Source organism: Populus alba, chromosome 18, assembly GCF_005239225.2.
Source record: "Populus alba chromosome 18, ASM523922v2, whole genome shotgun sequence".
Classification (NCBI taxonomy): domain Eukaryota; kingdom Viridiplantae; phylum Streptophyta; class Magnoliopsida; order Malpighiales; family Salicaceae; genus Populus; species Populus alba.
In genome coordinates, this window is record NC_133301.1 from 2,981,020 (window position 1) to 3,002,332 (window position 21,313).

The following is a 21,313-nucleotide window of genomic DNA, read 5'->3' on the forward strand; positions in this document are numbered from 1 at the left end:
CTATTTTAAAGGAGCTAAAACTTAACTTGTAATCATATTTAAGATTAATTTCAATTCTCAACAGAGGGAACACAACTTAACTTGTTGAAAGTTTTCTAAGTTTATCAGTCACGCTTGAAGTGTCCCTCACAATGCAACTCGTGAATGATATATTCTTGTAAAGAGAAATCTAAAATACATAATTGTAAACTACGAAATACATATCTATTCAAAAGCACTAAACTATCCCACTTACCTCCATCCATCAATTCTGCATGAATTTGTTTGAATGAAGAATCACTTAAATATAATTCCTGAAAAGTATCAAATCCCATCACTTGTGTATGCTTAGTGATGAGTTAACCAGCTCATCCACTGAGTGCGTCAACCACTTTGTTTAGGTTACCCAATTGATGTCTTAACGAAAAGATGAACTCCTGCAGAAACAACACTCACTTTGCAGGCCTACTACCAAGCTTATGTTGCCTATTAATAAAGCTTCATGATCTATAATGAGAATAAATTCCTTATGTATAAGGTAACGATACCAATGTTTTAGGGTCTAGACAAATGGTATAGAATTTTAATAGTATAGAATTTCATATCATATATATGGTAGTTTTTCTATGAGTCAGACGACTTCTCATTAAAAAAGAAAATTGATCGTTTATCTTAGCTAGTAGGTAACTCTTTCAATGTCTATCCTAAATGCATTACAATTTACCTCAAATAACTTATTGAATTCAGGAAATGCCAATATAGAAGCTTCAATCGTCTTTTACTTTTACTTGACTAACTGAAAGCTAACTTGTGATTCATTTGTTCACATTCCTTTAAACACTATGTGATGGGTGCAACCAATAAAGTAAATTTCAAATGAATCAAAACATCACACTCATCAGTTTCTTTTGAATTACCATCGCCACTACTTAAACTCCAACACGTGCAATTTCTCTTATACGAGCTTACCTGACTTGTTTAGAATTGTCTTTTATTTCAAGGCTATTTATATCCATACACGTCATAGTTGCATAGAGTTTGCACCAATAAATATAGCCATCATGCCAGAGATCTTTAGACTTTAGAAAGCCAATAAATATAAGTTTCTCTCATAATGGCAGTCGAAAAATGTTTACTGTTATTTTCCTTTCAATGAGGTTTTTTCTTCATTTGAATGCTATTGCAAAGCTTACTTCCTCAAATTGGAAATCGCCTCTCTTCGCGTCACTTTCTTTGATAGTTTCCATAAGATCTTTCTTTTGTAGATCCATAAACATAGGGCAGTTTCTTCTCTACAATTTAACAAAAGGGGTACTATGACGAGAAAAATCACGCAGTTACCTTCGCATTGTCCAAGTGTTTAACAACTTCCTCATATATAAGGTAGCAGTTTTAAGGTCTAGATAATATCATAGAATTTCATATCATATATGAAGTATTTTTTTTTTAGGTCAAACAATTTCTCACTGAAAAATAAAATTGATCGTTCATCATGGCTAGTAACTTTTTGTTTATCCTAAATGCATCACAATTTACCTCAAATAACTTACATAATTCAGGCAATGTCAATACAAGAGTCATCTTTTACTTGACTAACTGAAAGCTAGCTTCTACTCACTACTAGAAAATTGGCAAAAAACAACAGAATCATCGATGAAATTGTTTGGTCGGTAATTTTTACCGACGAATATAATTTTGTCTCTAATTGTGCCGGTCTATACTGACAGACCTTTGTTTTCCGTAATAATTACCGACGACATAGATTTCGTCGGTATTTTACAAAGAGTTCTGAGATATCGATAGACTGACTGTCAATGATTTACCGTTGGAAATACAGACAGAATGAGTTTATCGATAAAGTTCTTGCGGGAAAAAAACAATTTAGCGCGCTTTCCTTGTCTATAAGACCGTCGGTGTTTTGGTTTTTTTTCCCGACAGAAGTAGCGACGAAAATAGGATTTACCGACGATTAATATTCTGACAGATGGAATCCATCCGTAAAAATGTTACCGGCAAATTTTGTGTCTCACTCCGACATAATGAATCCGTTTGTAAAACTGTTTCATAGTATAGTGGCTTCAATCTATGAGCTAAATTTCAAATGAATCAAAACATCACACTCATCAGTTTCTTTACCGTCGCCACTACCTAAGTTCCAACATTTGCACTTTCTCTCATGCGCACCTACTTGACTTGTTTAGAGTGTGGTTGTTGTTGTTTTTCAAAGTGTTTTTTATACTAAAATGTATAAAAATAATAGTTTTTTATTTTTTAAAATTATTGTTGAGATCAGCACATCAAAATAATTTAAAAAATATCAAAAAAAATAATTTTTAATTAAAAAAAATAATCTTTTTTTTGGTAGATCACGGTGTACTAAACGGTGCATAGAATTGTTTTTTATTTCGAGGTTTGTATCCATACGCGTCGTAGTTGCGTAGAGTTTGCGTCAATAAATATAGCCATCGATCATGCCAGAGATCTTTAGAAAGTTGATTGGTTGTCAAATAAACTGCACGCGTCATAGTTGCGTAGGGTTTGCGCCAATAAATATAGCCATCATGCCAGAGATCTTTAGAAAGCTGATTGGTTGTCAAAGAAACTTCAAAGCATGCTTAGAGAGTCAACCATGCTAAACTTACGGGAACATTTTTTATACGTTTCTCCCTCATAACATGTTCCTTTCAACGAGGTTTTTTCTTCTTTTGAATGCTATTGCAAAGCTTACGTCGTCAAATTGGAAATCGCCTCTACTCGTGTCACTTTCCTCGATAGTTGCCATAAGATCTTGCTTTTGTGGAATTTTTCTTGCACAAACACAGGGCAGTTTCTTCTCTGCAATTCAACAAAGGGGGTACTGTGACGAGAAAAATCACGTAGTTTACCTTCGCATTGTCCAAGTGTTTAACAGCTTCCTCTTGTGCAGAAGAATTCATGAATACCTGAAGACAACACAGTCCAGCTACGTCATGATCATCCTTCTTGATTTACCTGAACCAATGAGTGAGCCACAGGCGGTCCTGTTTGAGAGGTGATTGAATCAAAATCATAAAGTCAACAATATATCACCAAACCCTTGAAATAGTCCAAAGCTATGGCATCGTACGTGCTGCTGGCTCGAATTTCTCCCCGGTGCATCAATATGCTGATGCGAAGTTGACAATATGGCAAAGAAATTAAGGGTTTCTACTTTTGAAAGGAGTGAAGCCTCCTCCTGTTTCTCCAACTGGGCCACCACTTTCTTTCCATGTTCTGTTTTTCAGGTGCTATATATCACTTTCTGAAGGTACTTTCATGTCAGGTTTAGGTCACCTCATGAGAAGGAAAAAACCTGACAGTATGAACAGAGACATGTTGAAAACTAAATCTGAGTGGAAAGAATAAACATATTTCATATACAAGAAAGGTAACTGTGGTGAAAGATCATGCCTTCCAGATATAATCCGATGCCCGAGAAGTTCTTTCTATCTTAAAAAAAAGAAAGAGAAGCGACCATGAAAAGAAGAGTTCCATTTACCTGAAACTGGTATGGATCATACTTGAAATGCTTATGAGTTTCCAAATAGGAGCAAATACGTGCAATGGCTGCAGCAGTATGCTGGTTTGCTGCTACTCCCTGTTGTTCTGCAGAAGATACTCTTGTCGATATCACTTCTCCAGGAACATTCTTCAAAAACATCTTTTTAGCGTAAAGAAGATAAAAAAAGAAATAAAGTTAAAGAAAAAGCTGCCATGTGATGACTTCACCAGATATTATTTGATCACTATTAAATTAATTAGTTAAAAATTCACAGGTTTCTGGCAAGACCGCCATTAATTACAGATATTTCTAGTCTTCCTTAATGCATGCACGTCAGTGTTGGTGTTTTTTCCCAGAGAAATTTTAAAATTACTTTATTGGAACTGTCAAGGAAAGTCAAGTTTTTTATATTTCCTTTTCTGTTCTTTATTTGGGTCTGTTGTCAAGGTCAATGGTGGATATACCTAGGGGGTTTAATAGCTTGTTTGAAAATATAATTATTGTTATTTTTTAAAATATTTTTTATTTAAAAAAATATGTTAATAATATTTTTTTAATTTTTAAAAATTATTTTTGAGATGAGTATATTAAAATAATTTAAAAATATATTAATTTAAAACAAAAAATTTTTAAATTTTAAATTTTTTAAAAAATATTTTTCAACTGTAATACCAAACCCTCTCGTAGTATGCTGCCGACAGAAAAAACTACTGTAAACTTTATTCCCAGATGAGTAAAAGATCTCTGCAACCCTATGGGCGTAGACAAATTTGCCGAGCCACGTAAATTGCCGAGTTGAACACTGAACTAGCATTATTGTCCGTTTAGGAATACCGTATAAATTATATCTTTTAAAATTTTAATTTTTTATATTTTTAAATTATTTTAATAAATTAATATTAAAAATAATTCTTTTAAAAAAAACTTTAAACAAACAACCCAAAACCCAGCTCACGAAAGTTTCAAAAAGCCCTCAATATATTGTGAAATCCCTCTCCCTCACCTAGTATTCGATCGGTATGTTTTTTTAATGTTTTTAAAATTATTTTTTTATTTAAAAATATATTAAAATAATAATTTTTTATTTTTTAAATTTTATTTTTGATATTAGTATATCAAAATATCTAATAAAATTAAAAAATATTAATTAAAAATAAAAAATAAGTTTTTTTTAATTAATTTTTTTAAAAAATAATTTTAAAATATAAAAATAATCAGGCGGACTAAAAAACAAAACTTCCACAGCTGCCCCGGAGAAAATTGTCAATACCGGTAGACCTTGAAATAAATTTACTTTCTAATAAAAGAAGAAGAAGAAGGCCTCAAGCTATTTAAAAAGAACAAAAGAAAACGAAAGAAAAAACAATCACAAATAAAGCATCTTTGATAGCCTGACTTTAGCTTTGTTCAGATATTCTCTCCCTGCATTGCCCATAACATCAAGCTCCAATTAGACAAGAAGGGAATGGCTCTCCAGGCCATCTCAAGTATACAGCCCCATAATCCAAAGGCACTGTTTGTTGTTATGGATTAAAGGGTTAAATTGAAGAAAAAATAATTAATAAGAGAATTAGAAAAGAAATTATCGAGAGAACGAGGACCATGTTTAAAAAATTAAAGTTTTTGATTAAGGGATGAAATTAAAAACAATTGAAGTTCATAGAAGATGCAAGAAAAAAATGAAGAAAAAAAAGAATCATGATCACATTTAAAAAATAAATAAAAAATAAAAAAATCTAGATTGAATAATGCAATTGAAAAAAAAACTTAGAATATGGCTAAGAATAAAAATAAAAAATAAAAAAAATGAGGATTAATACTCAAATATACTCAACTAAAGGGATTGACCTAGAATTCTTAATGTGAGTGCAAATTTCAGAGAAAGGAGAGAAAAAAAAAAAATAACTCTAACAACAATCGACTCGACCAAACGAAACCCGCATCACCTATAAAGAAAGAGAACGCCATGAGAAATCCAATGACACGATGAGAATAAATTTATAACATCAGATGATGTCAAAGCACTGTGGCGTCCTCTTACATTCTTGATTGTTTTTCTTAATGTTTTTTTTTTAATTATTATAAAAAACTAATTTACTTCTCAACCAACCTTATTATAACTAAACCCCCCTTGAAAATACAAAATTACCCCAACAAAAGCTTGAATTAATTTGAAATAAAGGTTATTTTAGTAAAATTACTTTGCTAAAAACTGTGAAATCTAAAAAAAACCCTTGCAAACCATTTATTTATTTATTTATTTTGCTTTTAAGGGTAATGAAAATATTTTATTGTTCTAAAAAATAGAAAAAGATATTTACACCCCCAAACAAAACAAAAATAAGAAATAGATCACATGGAGAAAACCATTTTACCGCTATATTAGTCTTATTAAATGATTTGATGAAGGGCAAAAACATTAATTCACTATTCTATTTTATAATCACTATTCTATTTTATAATAAATTCTTTTTTAACGCTACAATGAATTTCCCACCCTTGTATATTTTTAGTGAATATACAAGAGTGCAATAAATTAGGTAGTTTACAAGGACGAAAAAATAAGGATTATGTCCACAATTAATATTGTTTTGATTTGTCTACGTGTTAAAAAAACCACTCGCAGCAAATTATTTTTTCGGTTAATTACAAAATAAAAATGCTAAAAGATTTCCCTGCGTGACACTATCAATGTAATCTTGTCTTCTATTATATAAATATAACTAGTTTACAAAAAAAAAACATAGAGGTTGCATATAACTATTTGATATTATTACTGAATATGAATTTGAGTCAATATATTAATCTTAAAATCTATTTATATGACTAATTATTTAGTTAAAGTTTCAAATTAAATTATATAAGTGCTAATATAATCTAATAGACTTTATAGATTCTATATATCTGGGGGGATTTGTAAAAAAATTAATGATGAAATTAATCGAGATAAATCTTTTAGTTTGACTTTTTATCTATCTTGAGTTTGAAATTAAACCATGTAACAGTTATAGTAACACGATTCAATTAATTTAATGAATTTAAAGGTAAAATGAATGATTGTTAAGAAAAAACTGAGGATAAAATTTATAAAAATAAACTTTTTGATGTGACTTTTTATTTATCTTGAGTTTAAAATTAAATCGTGTGAAAATTATTTCAATATGATGTAATTGATTTGATGAATTTAAAGATAACATTGTTAAAAAAAAAAAAAATTGTGGATGAAGTTGGTAGAAAAAAGGAGAATAAAAAAAAAGACTGAATTGAAAAAAAGAGAGAGATAACAGTGAAGTTAGCCAAATAATGTAATTGATTTAATGAATGTGATTAAAAAACTCTTTTTATTTAGAAAAGTGCGATGAAAAAATATTGAATTTCAATAATATCTTTTTAATAAAGTTCTAGAATTGATTAAAAATGATTCAAAATACTGAATTATATATTTAATACATATAAATACGCATATACTATATTTTTCTTATTACATTCACACAAACACAATAAATAACTGAATATATAAAAGTAAAATTTAGATTTAAAAGCATATTAATATTAAGGCCCGTTTGTTTGTTGGAAAGTAGTTTTCTTTTGGAAAGTAAATTTTGGAAAAGTAAATTCCAAGAAAGTGAATTATTTTTTGATGTTTGGTAGTGTAATGAAAAATAAGGTGGAAAATAATTTATTAATATTTTATTTTTCTTAAGTTTATTAAAATAATGAGAAACAAATCTTACAAATTAAAAATTTGAATGAGAATGAAATTGAAAAAAAAAATATAATTTCATAAATTATTTCAAATAAAATAAATATTAATCAAAATAATAGAGATCAAATCTAAAAAATAAAAAAAATAAAATATGAAAAAATTAAAATAATAATAATTAACATTCATAAATATTTCAAATAAAATAGGTAACAATAAAAAAAATGAAGATCAAATTTGACAGATAAAAAATTTCAATAAAAAAATAACAAGGAAAAAGTAAATAACAATTATAAAAATAAGGATCAAAATTAATATAAAAATTAATTTTTAAAAGATAAAATTAAAAAATAAATATTCAAAACAAAATATATATAGCAATAAAAAATTTGAAGAATAAATTTGATATAATCAGTAATTAATATGACATTTCTAAATTTTTTATAATTTTTTTAAAATATTTTCCACCCAAATTTTTCAAGAAAACACTTTCTTGAAAACTAAAATAAATTTTTTTTGACTATAAAGTGTTATCTATTAGTTAATTTTTTTAATAATAAATAAACATAAAAAAATTTAAAAAATTATTTTCCAGAAATAAACATGGCGTAATAAAATTAGTCTGCACACTGGTTACTCGTGATTTTCAACACAAACAAAGGCGTTACAAAAGCAAATGTCCAAAACGATTGCGTTTAGCTGCAAAACAACAAAAACGCTGCGCCTTACAAAAAGGTAGTCCTCCTAGTCCAAAAAGAGATGGCCTGAAATTAACTAATCAATAACCCTAGAAAAGGTAAAGTAACCCAACCACGATCCTTACAGTTAACAGGTCAGGCCAGTAAAACTCATTTAGGCGGGAAACAAATCCCCAAAATTTTACCCCCTTCCTATCCCCTCTCTCCGCCAATCCCCTCTCCATTTCACTCTCTCTGCAAAATGATCCATGGCGAGAAGGCAAAAGACGTTGTCGTTTTGAACGACGATCCCAATTTCGAATCGGAAATCGACAAGATTCGTGGCCGCTGGGAACTCGCTTCGATTCTTAATTTTTTGAGCGTAAAATCAACAATCCTTCTTCTTCTTTTGAAAAAACCTCCTTTTTAAATAAGTTTGTGTATAAATTTTATTTAAGGATTTGAAATTGGGGTTTTCTTTACAGATATTTGAGCCAGTTCTTGGGGTTGATTTGAAGTTAACAGCAGAGGAGATTGAGAGTGGTCTCGTTAAGCCTAATAAATCACTTGCTCAGCTTCACGTTAAGTTATTAAAGGTTCTTTTCCCCCCCAATTTTTATTTATCTATGCTTGCTTTGATTTTTCTTTTTATGAATGCAGTTATTATTATATATAAAACAATTGTAAGGCTGCTTTCATTGAAATAAAATCACTGAAGTAATCTGGGGTTAGAAATTCTTATCAAGATGTATATTTTAAGAAATAGGTGGAAATCAAAGACACGGATCGCGACAAGAGATAACCACAGCTCTTGCTTTGTGGAACCTGCATGTGGGGGCTCATAAATTTGATAGCTATGATTATTTTTTTCTCTCCTGTCGAAAGTGTGTTTTTCATGCGTTGTTATTTTTGGTTTAAATGATGCGTGTTGTGTTTTCTTGTATTACTGGATTTGATGCATCGAGGAAGCTGTACTGATTTTTAGAGTAGAAAATCATGCGTATGGATGTTATGAAAGTTAATTGATTCATATAAGATTCTGTAGAAAGCGAGAGAATAATGCTATATGACATGAAAGTAGTCACATGGAACCAATCCTACTCGAACGGATGCAGCGCCATTGGATGCGTAGGACACACCTTGGGGTCCCAGCGGAGCCAAAAAATCCAATGGCCATGGATCTTCTGTGAAGGGATCAGTGTCGATAGTTTGTGTGTATAACACTTTGCAAAGCGAGAAGGGATAGCTTTGCCCTCATGTAGTTCGTGTTCAATGTTCTTCAATTTCCTTGGAAATTTTTCCAAGTGGATAATATCTTTATAAGTTTTTATGAATGTGGAATTTTCAACAGGGGATACCACCTGTGAGTAATAAACTGAAAGCATCTGATGCATGGGTGACTGCACTTTGTAAGAAACTAGCCACGTGGTGGCCATGGGTAAGCAACTTTCAACTTTCAACTGTGTAGTGAGGATTTTCATAGAATTTGAAATTCGCACTGCTTATTACAGGTTGCTGAAGGTGAGTTACCACTGAAGGAAGCCAAAGGGTAAAACCACCAATAATTTGTCTCATGCCATTTCCTAAAAGATAAGTTTTCATTTTTCATTTAGACTAACTCAGATCATGATGGATTGTTGCTACTGTGGCATGTGCAGAGAGGAGATATCTGAATACAAGGAACTAGATCCAACTAATAGATTGCTGATTTTGAAAGCACTATGTGAAATCAGAGCTGAAGTAATATGCCTTGCCTTTCTGATTCAACATTTTTCTCAAATGTCAGAAGTTCTTAATCTTGTTTTTAACTGGATGATGTTCTAGATAATTGTATTTCTGATTGGTACTTTTGCATTAATTTGTTTTTGAGTATTTTTATTTTGTGCATGCTTGGTTTGTTTAAGGCTTAGTGATCATGTGTATTTGGGGAAAATCAAGTTCTCTATCTGGGTGGATATATTTAAGATGAATGAGATGTTGTAGTTTTTCCGTGTTTCCTTGTTAATTTGGTGTAACCCATTCACACTGTTTACAGCAAGATGATATTGCATCATATGTTAATACTTCCTTGAAAGATGGAACTGAAATTTCTTATTTCCGGAAAGATAAGGTTGGGGGAGATGGAACTGCAATCTCTTACTGGTAATTCTTGTGCATGCTCTGAATTTCATTTAACTTGCTGTGCGAGTGTTGATAATATTGATTTTACGTACAGGTATGATGGAAGTTCTACCATTGGCCATAGATTATACAAGGAAGTAAACATGACCAGGGCTAATATTAGAACGAAGGGTAAAGCATCAAAAAATCTGCCAGCTACCTGCTTGCAATGGGAAATACTTGCAACCAATCTCGAGGGATTTCAGAAAGTTGTGGTAAGTTTAGCATTCTTCTTATTCAACTGCTGGAAATTTTAGTTACTTTGTTTCTTGCTGGTAATGGCAGAGTGAACTCTCTTCTAGCAAAGTTGTGGCAGATGTTGCAGCTGGCAAGACTATTGAAACTGATGTCCTGCCTATTATTCAAAAATTTCAGAAGGTATGCTTATTTATTTCTTTTATAATCATGTCTTAATAGTGTGGGTGTTGTCACAGTTTTATCATGTGCTAGTTTATTAATCTTTCATGTTGATGATAAGTAATCTGTTCATTGTCACTGTATTCAATAGAAGAAAGATAGGGCCCTCAAACAAAAAGAAAGGCAAGAAGAGCTCCTGAACAGTTTTAGATCCTACACTGCTGGGATTACTCGTTCCTGCCGCAGTCGCAGACCTATCAGTTATACATTTGGTATGATGTGTATCTCATCTGTATTCATTCTATGGCCTGCTTGTGGGGCATATAATCAATATTTGTTGGTGTTTTTGCTTCATTTTCATTGTCTTGCTGAATGACATCAAATATCAAATAATCATACAGACCAACAGAACATTTTTGGAATTATAACTGCCTCCCTGTGGTCAATTGCGTTCCTAAACTTCTATGGGATCTCAATTTCTGAATAAGATGGAGAAAAAAGTCATGCACTAAATGTCACAAGCTAACCAATATTTTTCTTTGTTTTTTGGTTTCAATTTACCATGGTTTCTTGCTTGTTTCAAACATTTTTTTGATCTAAGAACCTTGGTTGTACTTGAGCATTACTTACAATTAACCTTTTGATTTGGGATCCAATATGCAGATGATTATGACCGTGCGATTGATGAGGCTATAAAAATAACAAAGTAAGAGTTGGCTGTTATCCCTATATGAAATATACTTTTGTTGTTGCTGCTGCTTCGTGAACTGTATTTCTATATTCTGAATGTACCGACAAAATTCTTTGCTAATGCTGTTCTGAAGTTCTTTAATACCTTGAATGCAATTTGTCCCTCTTATTGAGAATACAATACATAACCTTTTCTAGTTGCTTACTTCAATTTATTATCCAGGAAAAGGAACACAATTGAAGAGGAGAGCAATGACAGGAAACATGTTAAGCAGGAAATTGCTTCTAATGGGGGTTCAAACATGGGCATAAATTCAACAGAAAGTCTTGGTGAAAAAGGTGATTCAGACATGAGTGCAGACTCCAAAGGTAATATTGAAAAGGGAAACTTCTCGGATAGTGAAGAAAGTGGCAAGCTTGATGAAGCAGGTAATGATGATGATGACAGCGATGATGATTATGATGATAAAATGGATTATGATAACAGGAATAGATCTGGCAAATCTGATGAAGAAAATGAAACTTTTGGTGGCAAGAACATTGCTCGGAAGTTTGGTTCTCGTTGGAGTTCAAGACTTGCTGGAGTTGCAAGCCATCCTGTTGTGGAAGCTGGAAACTTTGGCACAAAGAATAGGTTGAGGCAAAGACCCATGCGTAACTCTGCCCTGGACTCTATTAATGTGCTTGATTCAGATGATGAAACTTCATCAGAACATACTGCCAGCGAGATATCTGGACATGAAGATCTGTCTCCAGTTTGTAATTCAGAAGGGGTGAGTGACAGTTTGTAAACCAGTTTGTGCAAGTGATTAATCCTTGAGAATTTTGCTGGGAGGAGATATCGATGCAGAAACATATCTTGAAGTCAGTGCATGTTAACAGCAAGTTTTGAAAATGTGCCAATCCCTGTTATTCCGTCTAGGAATCCAAACTCTAATCTGCACCTCCTGCCCTGTGCTTTCTGAGATCCTGTTTTGTTAGGATTTATAGAGAGAAAGATGTCCTGTACAGAGTTGTAAAGCTACCACTAAGTAGGCACCGACGGATTTACATCTTTTGTTTACTCTGTTTAAATGGAATTCCTCTCTATTATGGAAGAATCATATGTATAATTAATTTATTAACGGCTTGTAAAAGAGGTTGTCAGATAATTGGAAACATGGGATTTCGCTAATTTCCGGGCTTCAAACTGATACAATCATCGCGAAGCTCTTTTTGACAGGGTTCCCAACATATCTTGAACCCGCTCATTCCGCTCCTCGTAGAGATAGTTTTACTTTTTCCAGTGCTGTAAATTGGTTCTTAATTGCGAGGGGTTATGGAAGGAAAGTTTACCTCCATTGTATGGCCAAAGGGTCAAAATGACCTTCTTGTAGGGCCAAAGGGTCATAATGACCTTCCAATGAACCAAAAAAAAAACCCCTTCCTCACTGCATGGATTTTACTTAAATTTTACTTCGGGAATGTATATATGATGTATGCATCAGAAGTTTCCTAGAGAAGAATACAGTATCAAATATCTGCTTAAAGTTAAAATAAAATCTTGAAACGATAGCAGTGATCTTCTCCTCCCAGCATTCGGCAGGCACCGTTGAGCCTGAGCCTGCACTGTTTTTGTCTTTACTTTTTTCAAATCCTGGCTGACGTCTGTCAGATTAAAGCCCAAAAATGTGTTCCCAAGTGGAAAACAGAGGTCTGGATTAAGAGTGCTTAAAACTAACGTATGGATCAGAAAGTTCATAGGATTTCTGGTCACAATCTTATTATTAGTCTCCTTAGATTAGGCAATCCTTTGAGGAAGGAGGCTATGATTGGAACTTGGTCTGCATATGAACCATCGATTAGCAGAACCAAGTGGTGTAGCTTCTTGAAAACCATCGGAAAGTCTTTTTGCGTAAAGAAAATCTGCGGCATCAAAAAGCCTAAGGTCATCGAAAGAAACAAAACAAACAGAAACGGGAACGAATGATATCCTCAATACGCAAGTGATCTGACGAGCTTATATTCCATGTCTCAAGGTTTTCAGCCATAATAATAACTCGTCTGCAGGGAAATTTTATTTTCTTGTATCTTCTTTCCCACTCTCTTTCCATCTCTTCTTCCCGCTAAAATGATCAAAACCCAAATCCAATTCGCAATCAACTACGATAATTCAAATCTAAGTTCTGTTCTCCTATCCATACAACTGAAAACCCAGTTTTCTTTTTAAGGACATGTAGTGAGAAAGTTACCAAATAAACATAGCATTCATAGACTTGAAAGAGAATAAGCTCAATGGCTACAGTTTCTTCACTCCCTGTGCCTTCTCTGCTTTCTCCATGATCTCTAGAGAGAGAAAGATATATCTTGATACAGAAATCTGGATCAGAGAGCAATGGAAGTGTGAATTCACATAGAGAAAGTTGGGGAATTTAGGGGAACAAAACAGGGGTGTTTTAAGGAACAAGAAACAGAGTTTGCAGAGGGAGTTGTATCTGTCTCCGAGTTTTCCTTTGCTCATACAAAAAATACTTGATGTAATAAAAACTCTATGCTAGTTCCAATTTTTCCCTAAAAAACATTACCTCACGGAATAAAAAAAAACATTTGTAGATTGATACATTGCGGAGTGAGTTTCAATTTATTTTTATTTTTTTAAATTTTATTTTTTTAATATTTTTAAATTGATATGATGATGTCATATAAATTTTTAAAAATTAAAAAATATTATTTTATATTTTCCAAATATATATTTTTTTTAAATCAACCAACACTACTGCATCAAATAATAAATATCAAACCACGACATTCTCTTAGTATCTTCGACATGTGCACCTCCACTGTCCATTATACAAGAAATTATTAAAGACTTTTTGGTATAATTTCCGATTTTTAATAAAAACAAAAAAAATATTATTTCCAAATCTTTAAAATAAAAAATCACAAACGATTATACCATCAACCCAAAAATTCTCGCAGTCCAACAACACATAACAAGATTCTTATGGCCCAAGGACCTAAAATTAGAAGGCCCAATATAGGAAAAAACTCATTCAACCTAGCCCAGACCATACCAGACCAGCCCAACCCAAACATTATTTAGCCCAACCCATCCCATCCTAGCCCAAACAATCCCATACAAGCAACCAGGACTTGAAGAGATATAAAAATATAAAATATAAATCAAACCGAATCCGTCAAGCATCGCAGGACGGCGAATAATGGCATCCACAACTAGAGAATCCAGAAGGAGAAAGATCGTCGATAGAGGATCTGACCGTTTAGCCCTCATCACCGGTCAGATCCAAGCCATCCCATCCCAAAAGTTGATTTTCGAGGACTCACTTCCTCATATCTCCGATGAAATCACCGGTACGGTGCTCCCTCTCTCCCCTTCTCATATCATATGTCGAATCTAATTGCCCCATTGTTTTCTTAGTAGATTCTGAGAGCCTACAAAAGCGGTAAGGCTGTGTTTGTTTTGATGCTTTCTTGATCGTTATATCATAGTTTAAACATTGCCCGAAGGCTGTGTTTTGAAAGGTAAGGTTTAGTTGCTGCTGCTAGACAATGAATGTAATCTGTTTAACAGTTACTTTAGGGATCTACGGGTTAGAATTATGAAGAATTTAAAAGGTTATCGTGCTTTTATATCTATAAATTATTCAGGATTCTAAATTTCGAAACTTGATTTTTGTTGCAGTTTCTCCTGATGGGAAAGATGGAGTTTCTGATTCTACGTTGGTGAATAGTGAGCCCGCCACCATTGCTTCTGGCAGCGATGGAAGCACTGTGGAAACATCTTTACGTGGATTTGAGACAGGTGTGGAAGCATCATTAGCTCCTTCTGTGGAAACAAGCAGCAAAGTAGAATCATCTTTGGCCACATCAACGGTTCAGAAATCGACCAGGTCATCTTCAGGAACAGAGCAAAAGATAAAACCACGACCACATATAAGTAGTTTTGTGACTCCAAATCAAATCAGCTCCGCCATCGCAGCATCAGAGAAATCCCGACTTCTTTGTTCTGTAGTTGTAGGCCTTTTGGTTGTCTTATCGTATTTAGGATTTCCTCTCCTGGGCAGCAACTTTGTGAGGAACATTATTGGTTTTAGGCCTCTTTATCTACTTTTGTTTACCAATTTAACCCTTGTGTTAGTGCCGCTTCTCTTCAACAATCAAAGAGGGTTTGAAAGGGCTGTAGATGCAGAAAGCAAGATTCCTTCAACTGATGGTTCTGATTGGATTAAACAAGCAGGTAACGTGATGGAGGTAGGTTTGGTGATTCAAAGGGCCATGGATGCAGCATTTATGGATTGCAGTGTGTATGCCGTAATAATCATTTGCGGCCTTGCCTTGGTCTAGTAATTTAGCTACTTGATCAAATATGTTATTTCCCTTAACATGTATTAGTTCATTCTTTCTGGAACAATCTTTGGTTTCTGAATAAATTTATGATGATTTTATTTTCTGCACTCACTACTTCTCTCTGTGATTTGATCCGCATATGGGACATGCATTTATGGAAAAAAGATCCTGCTTTGCAAAACATCTCTTATCCTGCTATACTATGCTTTGAAATTCAAGTGGGTTGGGGGTGGAAGATCCAATTTCATAGTGCAGGTTTTGCACTTCATCACGAGCTGTCTGGATTTGTTGCTCGAACCTGGTAAACGATCCCAGTCACACATACAATTTGACCTATGCATTTTTGTGCCTTGATAACATTAATCATAACGAATTATAACTTTCTTGTTCGGGCACTGTGAAACCTATTGGCAAGCTACAAGTCAGAATCAAAGACATTTTGGTCAAACATATTGCTAACATGGCACAGTAGAGCGTGTACAAGACGTTGCACGTACACCTTTGAAATCAATCAATGAATTTTCGAGTTTGTCAATCACACGAATTCAAAAGGCATCCAGATGAGAAAGATTCCCATCAAGCTGCGTGCTCTGATTCTGCAAGATGCCATAAACTTTATGAATCCCAGTTGTTCTTTGGATCGAGAGCTTCTTTCTTGCCAAGGAACTGTTCTTTGTCCAGCACCAATTCTAAGCTTTAGCTACGTGGACATTTCCCATTGGAGGTTCTTGTGTTAACCCAGACATTCACTCCCATCCTCAAGCATTATTTCAATTAAATGAGGATCAGTTGTGTCCTGATGGGAAGTCAGCAACTCTAGCAACCAGAAAATGTCTCTTGAAAATGGCTTCGAATCATCCCATGATACAAATTCTTGAACCACATTGTTGATGTCAATCAAACTAGACCCTGGTGTTTTCTTCATGCTCTTACTTTTGATAAGCTTTCTCATCCTTGACACACCGTCCCACTTGCCAAGATCTGCATATATATTGGAAAGCAAAACATAATTTCCTGTATCATCTGGTTCAAGCTCTTCAAGGTGTTCCATTGCAATAATAGCAATATCAAGATTAGAATGAGTCCTGCAAGAACTTAATAATGAACCCCATATCTTCGAATCAGGCTTCATAGGCATCTTCTCTATAACATCAAGAGCCTGACTAAGGCGCCCTGCACGTCCAAGAATATCGACCAAGCAGCCATAATGCTCAACCTCTGGCTCTATATGATAATCTTTACTCATGGAATCGAAGTACGCTAACCCCTCATTCCAAAAACCAGCATGAGCACAAGCTGATAGAAGACCAAGAAACGTAATACCATTTGGTTCAATCTTTGCTTTCTTCATTCTTTTAAACAATTCAATGGCTTCGCGAGCTTTCCCATGATTTGCAAGCCCTCCAATCATGGTACTCCAAGAAATCACATCCCCTTTGGACATTTGATCAAACAAATGACAAGCTTGACCAATGCAACCACATTTTGAGTACATTTCCATAAGAGCATTACATATAGATGTCTTCCTCAACAACCCATTTCTGTCACAATACATATGTATCCATTTCCCAACTTCAAGAGCTCCTAGCTGCGCACACGCTGGCAAAACAGAAATAATACTAATCTCATCAGGCTCAACGCCCCCAATTTGCATTTGACGAAACATATACAACGCATCGGCGTACGATCCAAGCCGCGTGTAACCAGAAATCATCGCCGTCCAAGATACTATAGTCCTGTAAGGCATTAAATCAAACAAAGCTCCTGCCTTTCTCATCTGACCCACCCCAGCATGCCCAGAAATAATACTATTCCACGAAATTACATCTCTTTCAACCATACCATCAAACACCTTATGTGCGTCCAACAAACTAGCACACTTTGTGTACATATCAATTAGAGCATTCTCCGTAGTAATATTAGACTTCGGCCCAAACTTGCACAAGTGGGCATGGACTTGCTTACCTAGATTATAACATACAAGCCCTGAACAAGATTTAATAACAAAGGGGAATGTGAATCTGTCAGGGAAAATTGGGTTTTCACTTTCCGGGTCTTTTAGCCTTAGCATTTCCTTATAAAACAAGATTGCTAAAGTAGACACTTTATTGTGTGTGTGAGCTCTTATCATTGCATTGTATAAATACCCATTTGGTTCCTTCACTTGCTTAAAAAGCAAGCTGGCGTAACCAAGATCCTCAGTTTTATCACACACATCTACCATTTTTGTCACTAAGAAGCTGCTCTGCGAAAGTGAGTACTTGATAACATGAGCATGGATGCTCTTCAACTCTACAATGTTTTTGCAGTTTTGCAAAATGGGTACAAAGAAATTCTCTAGTTCTCTGATTTTCAGGGCACAAATTCTTGTTGCCATTATTGACTGTAAAGAAGGGAGCTTTTAGTCTATTTGGCAATCAATGAATAGAGGGTTGTTTTCAGTGCCAGGAGAGGCAGAAGTTAGTAAACTTTTTGCGGTTTTGTTCAAAAAAGTTTGTTTCTTGATCAAGGAATGCAAGTGCACGGAGCTTTAGTGAAAATGGGGTTTGGGTTCGACTTGACGTTAAGCAATGATCTTATTATAGCTATGTATGGAAAATGAGGTAGAGTGAATGATGCTTGTGATGTGTTTGATAGAATGCTTGAAAGAAATGTGGTTTCACGGAGAGCCCTTATGCGTGGGCACATACAAATTGGGAGCCCCCTAGAGTCATTATTACTCTTCTCCAAAATGGGCTTATCGGGTGCGACACCGAATGATTTCACCTTTTCGATGAATCTCAAAGCCCGTGGTTTGTTGAATAGCTTTGACATCGGAGGACAAACTCATGATATTCGTGTGAAAACTGGATTTGATATGGTGAATGTGGTAGGGAATTCTATCACTTACATGTTCTCAAACTATGGAAGAACCACTGAAGCCTCCCGTATGTTTGAAGTCATGCTTATTAGGAACCTTGTAAGCTGGAATGCTGTGACAGCAGGATATACTCTTGCAGGATTTTATGAGAAAGCTCTAGTTTTGTTTCCAAAAAATGAAAGAAGGTGGGGAAATCCTTGATGAATTTACGTTTGCAAGCACATTGAAGGCTTGCACTGTCTTCGTGCAATCAAGGAAGGAAACCAAATTCATGTTCTCTTGATTGCTAGTGGATTCTTGTATTCTGCTAATACTGCTATTGCTGGCGCTCTTGTTGTTCTATATGTGAAATGTGGGAAGTTTTTTGAGGCGAGGAGAGTGTTTAGTCGTATTGAAGAGAAGGATGTCATTGTATCTGAAGTGTGGAATGATAGATGAAGCAGAGAGACTTTTCGTTGAAATGCCCGCTAGAAATGTGATTTCTTGGACATTTATGATCACTGGCTATGGAAAGCATGGTCTTGGCGTAAAGGCAATTCGTCGCTTCAATGAGATGCAATGATGGAGTACGGAGTGTCTTTTTTCATTCCTACACAAATTAATAAAACTCAGTTTAAATATCATAAATTAATTACCATATATATAAATCATCCTAAAATTTTATGAAAGATTTAATGTCAAGATATAGATTTAAAATCTAATGACTAAAAGAAAAGTTGACATGAGAGAAAAAAAAAGATTATTATGAACATAATAAAATTTTATTTTTGATTTTCATAACACAATTCTAACTATATCTTATAATTTTATTTGATGTTCTTTAAAGATATAATTAGAATCGTTTTATTAAGATTTTTTAACGATATAAAGTGTATAAAAAAAAGATTCTCCATGTTTCCAATCTTTCTTTTCATTTTTATTTGTCTTTCTTACTACATTATTTTATCTTTTTTATTATTATTGAATTTTAAATCTTTTTTTTATTATTAAAATTTTAAATTATTTTATTATTAAAATTAATGAATTTATAAAAGACATTGAGTGAACAACCGCCATTATAACAAAATCAATATTCAAAAACACAATTATATTGTTTGATATTTACAAAGACCTTTTCAACCGACCATTCATTCTTCCAAAGTTTTTACTAAACTGTGTAATTTGTTTTATAATAAAAATACTATTACCGAGCCTGATGATTTGATTTATTTGGCAGTGCTCTTAGGCTGCAGTCATTCAGGGACTAGTAAGAGCGTGTTTGGTAGTGTGGTAGCGGTTGCTTTTCAAATAATTTTTCGTGCCGAAATACATGCTAATAATATTTTTTTATTTTTTAAAAATCATTTTTGACATCAGCACATCAAAACGATCCAAAAAGTACAAACCGAACTCAATTTTAGCAAAAAAAAAAAAAAAAATTTGAAATTTGACGAAACGCAGTTTCGACCGCACTACCAAACGGTCCCTAAGTAACGCGTCTTTGAAGGCTGAAATGGTTTGGGAAATTAAGAATGTTAGGCTCGGACAACTGCCGAAGCAGCAAAACAAGTATTCCCTCTCGACACCCAGGTCGTTTAGGTTGGAGGAAAAGGCTTGTGAGGGTAAACCCGTCCAACATGACGAGATTAATGATGGAGGGTATAGTTTTAAGACCCGGTTTGATGGCCGGTCCTGTTCAAGACCAGGATTTTAGGTTCTAACAGGATTATTGGGTCGGCTTGCTCAATTTTTTTTTTAAAAAATCAAAACGATATTGTTTTAGTAAAAAAAATAAAAAAAATAAAAGTCAACAAGTTTGCGACCTAGTCTTGCCAAGTCAACCGGGTCGCCGGGTCAGTTGAGTTACACCGGGTTTTTTCTTTATTTTTTCTTCAATCCAGCATGATTCTAGTCCTGGATCGGGTAAGTTCCAGATTGACTCATCGGGTTTCAAAACTATGATTGAGGGTCACCCGTCCAAGCATGGGTCCCACCCATTCCCATGGGTTGGGCATACCCTGGGGTGGGAGCTAGGTCACCCGGGGTGTGGATGTTGCCACCTGAGGTTATATGCTGTTTACTGGGCCTTAGGCCTGCTTGGTAAGTGAGGGCCTGCAGACTTGTCTCATGTGTGGGCCTATGGGCCAAGATTCAATCCCATCACTTCTCAAGGCCATGCAACGACCATAGGATCAAAGCTAGAAAACAACACCATGCATGATGCATGGTTGATCTTCTTGGCCGAGCTGGGCGCTTATAAGGCAAATGTAGGCACATGAAAGACATTGGTTTGTGCTTGCAGAGTACATAGAGACTATTATTGTAAAGAATGTGAGAGGATAATAGAAAGTGTGGGACTGGGCAGAGAAGTAGGTGACATTCTTTTGAGGTTAGAGTACAGTGAATAATATCCTATCAATTATGTGATGGTACTGTCCAGCATTTATGTTGATGCATGCTACTGGAAAGAATGTGAAAGGATAATAGATTTGTTAAGTCAAAGAAGTTAAAGGAAGACGCAGGCTGGGTAGAGATTAACAAGGAGGCTCGCCTTTTCTATGGTAGAGATGATACACATCCTCACAGAGAAAATACATGATATCTTGAAGGAAATGGAGAAGAGGATGAAGGGGAGGGCTTTGAAGATGGAGGAAAGCTGATTCGTTTTTCTCTCTCAAAAACTCGAGAGATTGTGGGGATTTGTGGTGAGAGATGCAAATAATTTCACAGGGATGACCTATGCTCTCGCGGAGATTACTAATGATTCTGTATTACAATCATCAGAGCATCTTCAATGGAAAATGCTATTTTAAAGAGGCAAATTGATAAAATAGCATTTTGAATAGTATAAATATAGCTTTTTTTACCATGTATATTCCAATGGAAAAAAGCCATTTGAAAAGCCAATTTTATTAGAGTAGAATAAAGAAGTGTTTTATTTTTTTTTTAATGATTTTGATGTTATTTTTTTTTTCCATATGGCTAGATTTAATTGGTTTATTTTTTTGTTGGCCCCACTTGATTAATTTTGGCTCCTTTGA

General features: G+C 34.2%; 3 protein-coding genes and 2 pseudogenes across 4 annotated transcripts; 4 read left to right on the forward strand and 1 right to left on the reverse strand.

Annotated features, from left to right (window-relative positions):
- The first annotated feature begins 7,949 nt into the window (after positions 1-7,949).
- On the forward strand, positions 7,950-12,260 carry LOC118051066 (DDT domain-containing protein DDR4). Of its 2 annotated transcripts, none has more exons than XM_035061599.2 (11): positions 7,950-8,261; positions 8,365-8,475; positions 9,231-9,317; positions 9,391-9,428; positions 9,538-9,619; positions 9,915-10,021; positions 10,095-10,254; positions 10,325-10,417; positions 10,548-10,668; positions 11,060-11,102; positions 11,310-12,260. In XM_035061599.2, exons 1-11 carry the CDS (start codon positions 8,142-8,144, stop codon positions 11,875-11,877), a joined length of 1,530 nt encoding a protein of 509 aa, XP_034917490.1. In that variant the 5' UTR covers positions 7,950-8,141; the 3' UTR covers positions 11,878-12,260. The 2 variants fall into 2 exon arrangements, with proteins under 2 accessions (XP_034917490.1, XP_073262181.1); XM_073406080.1 differs by having other exon boundaries at positions 8,246-8,261; positions 8,925-9,317.
- Positions 12,261-14,244: 1,984 nt separating this feature from the next.
- LOC118051064 (uncharacterized) lies at positions 14,245-15,544 on the forward strand. Its single transcript, XM_035061598.2, has 2 exons — positions 14,245-14,437; positions 14,769-15,544. Exons 1-2 carry the CDS (start codon positions 14,287-14,289, stop codon positions 15,428-15,430), a joined length of 813 nt encoding a protein of 270 aa, XP_034917489.1. The 5' UTR covers positions 14,245-14,286; the 3' UTR covers positions 15,431-15,544.
- A 72-nt stretch (positions 15,545-15,616) lies between these two features.
- Positions 15,617-17,810, reverse strand: LOC118051062 (pentatricopeptide repeat-containing protein At2g20540). The gene has a single exon (XM_035061597.2). The coding sequence runs from the start codon at positions 17,808-17,810 to the stop codon at positions 16,167-16,169; it is 1,644 nt and encodes a 547-aa protein (XP_034917488.1). The 3' UTR covers positions 15,617-16,166.
- Positions 17,811-17,851: 41 nt separating this feature from the next.
- LOC118051063 (putative pentatricopeptide repeat-containing protein At3g15130) lies at positions 17,852-18,731 on the forward strand (annotated as a pseudogene).
- A 1,543-nt stretch (positions 18,732-20,274) lies between these two features.
- Positions 20,275-20,932, forward strand: LOC140954989 (putative pentatricopeptide repeat-containing protein At3g15130; annotated as a pseudogene).
- The last annotated feature ends 381 nt before the right edge of the window (positions 20,933-21,313 follow it).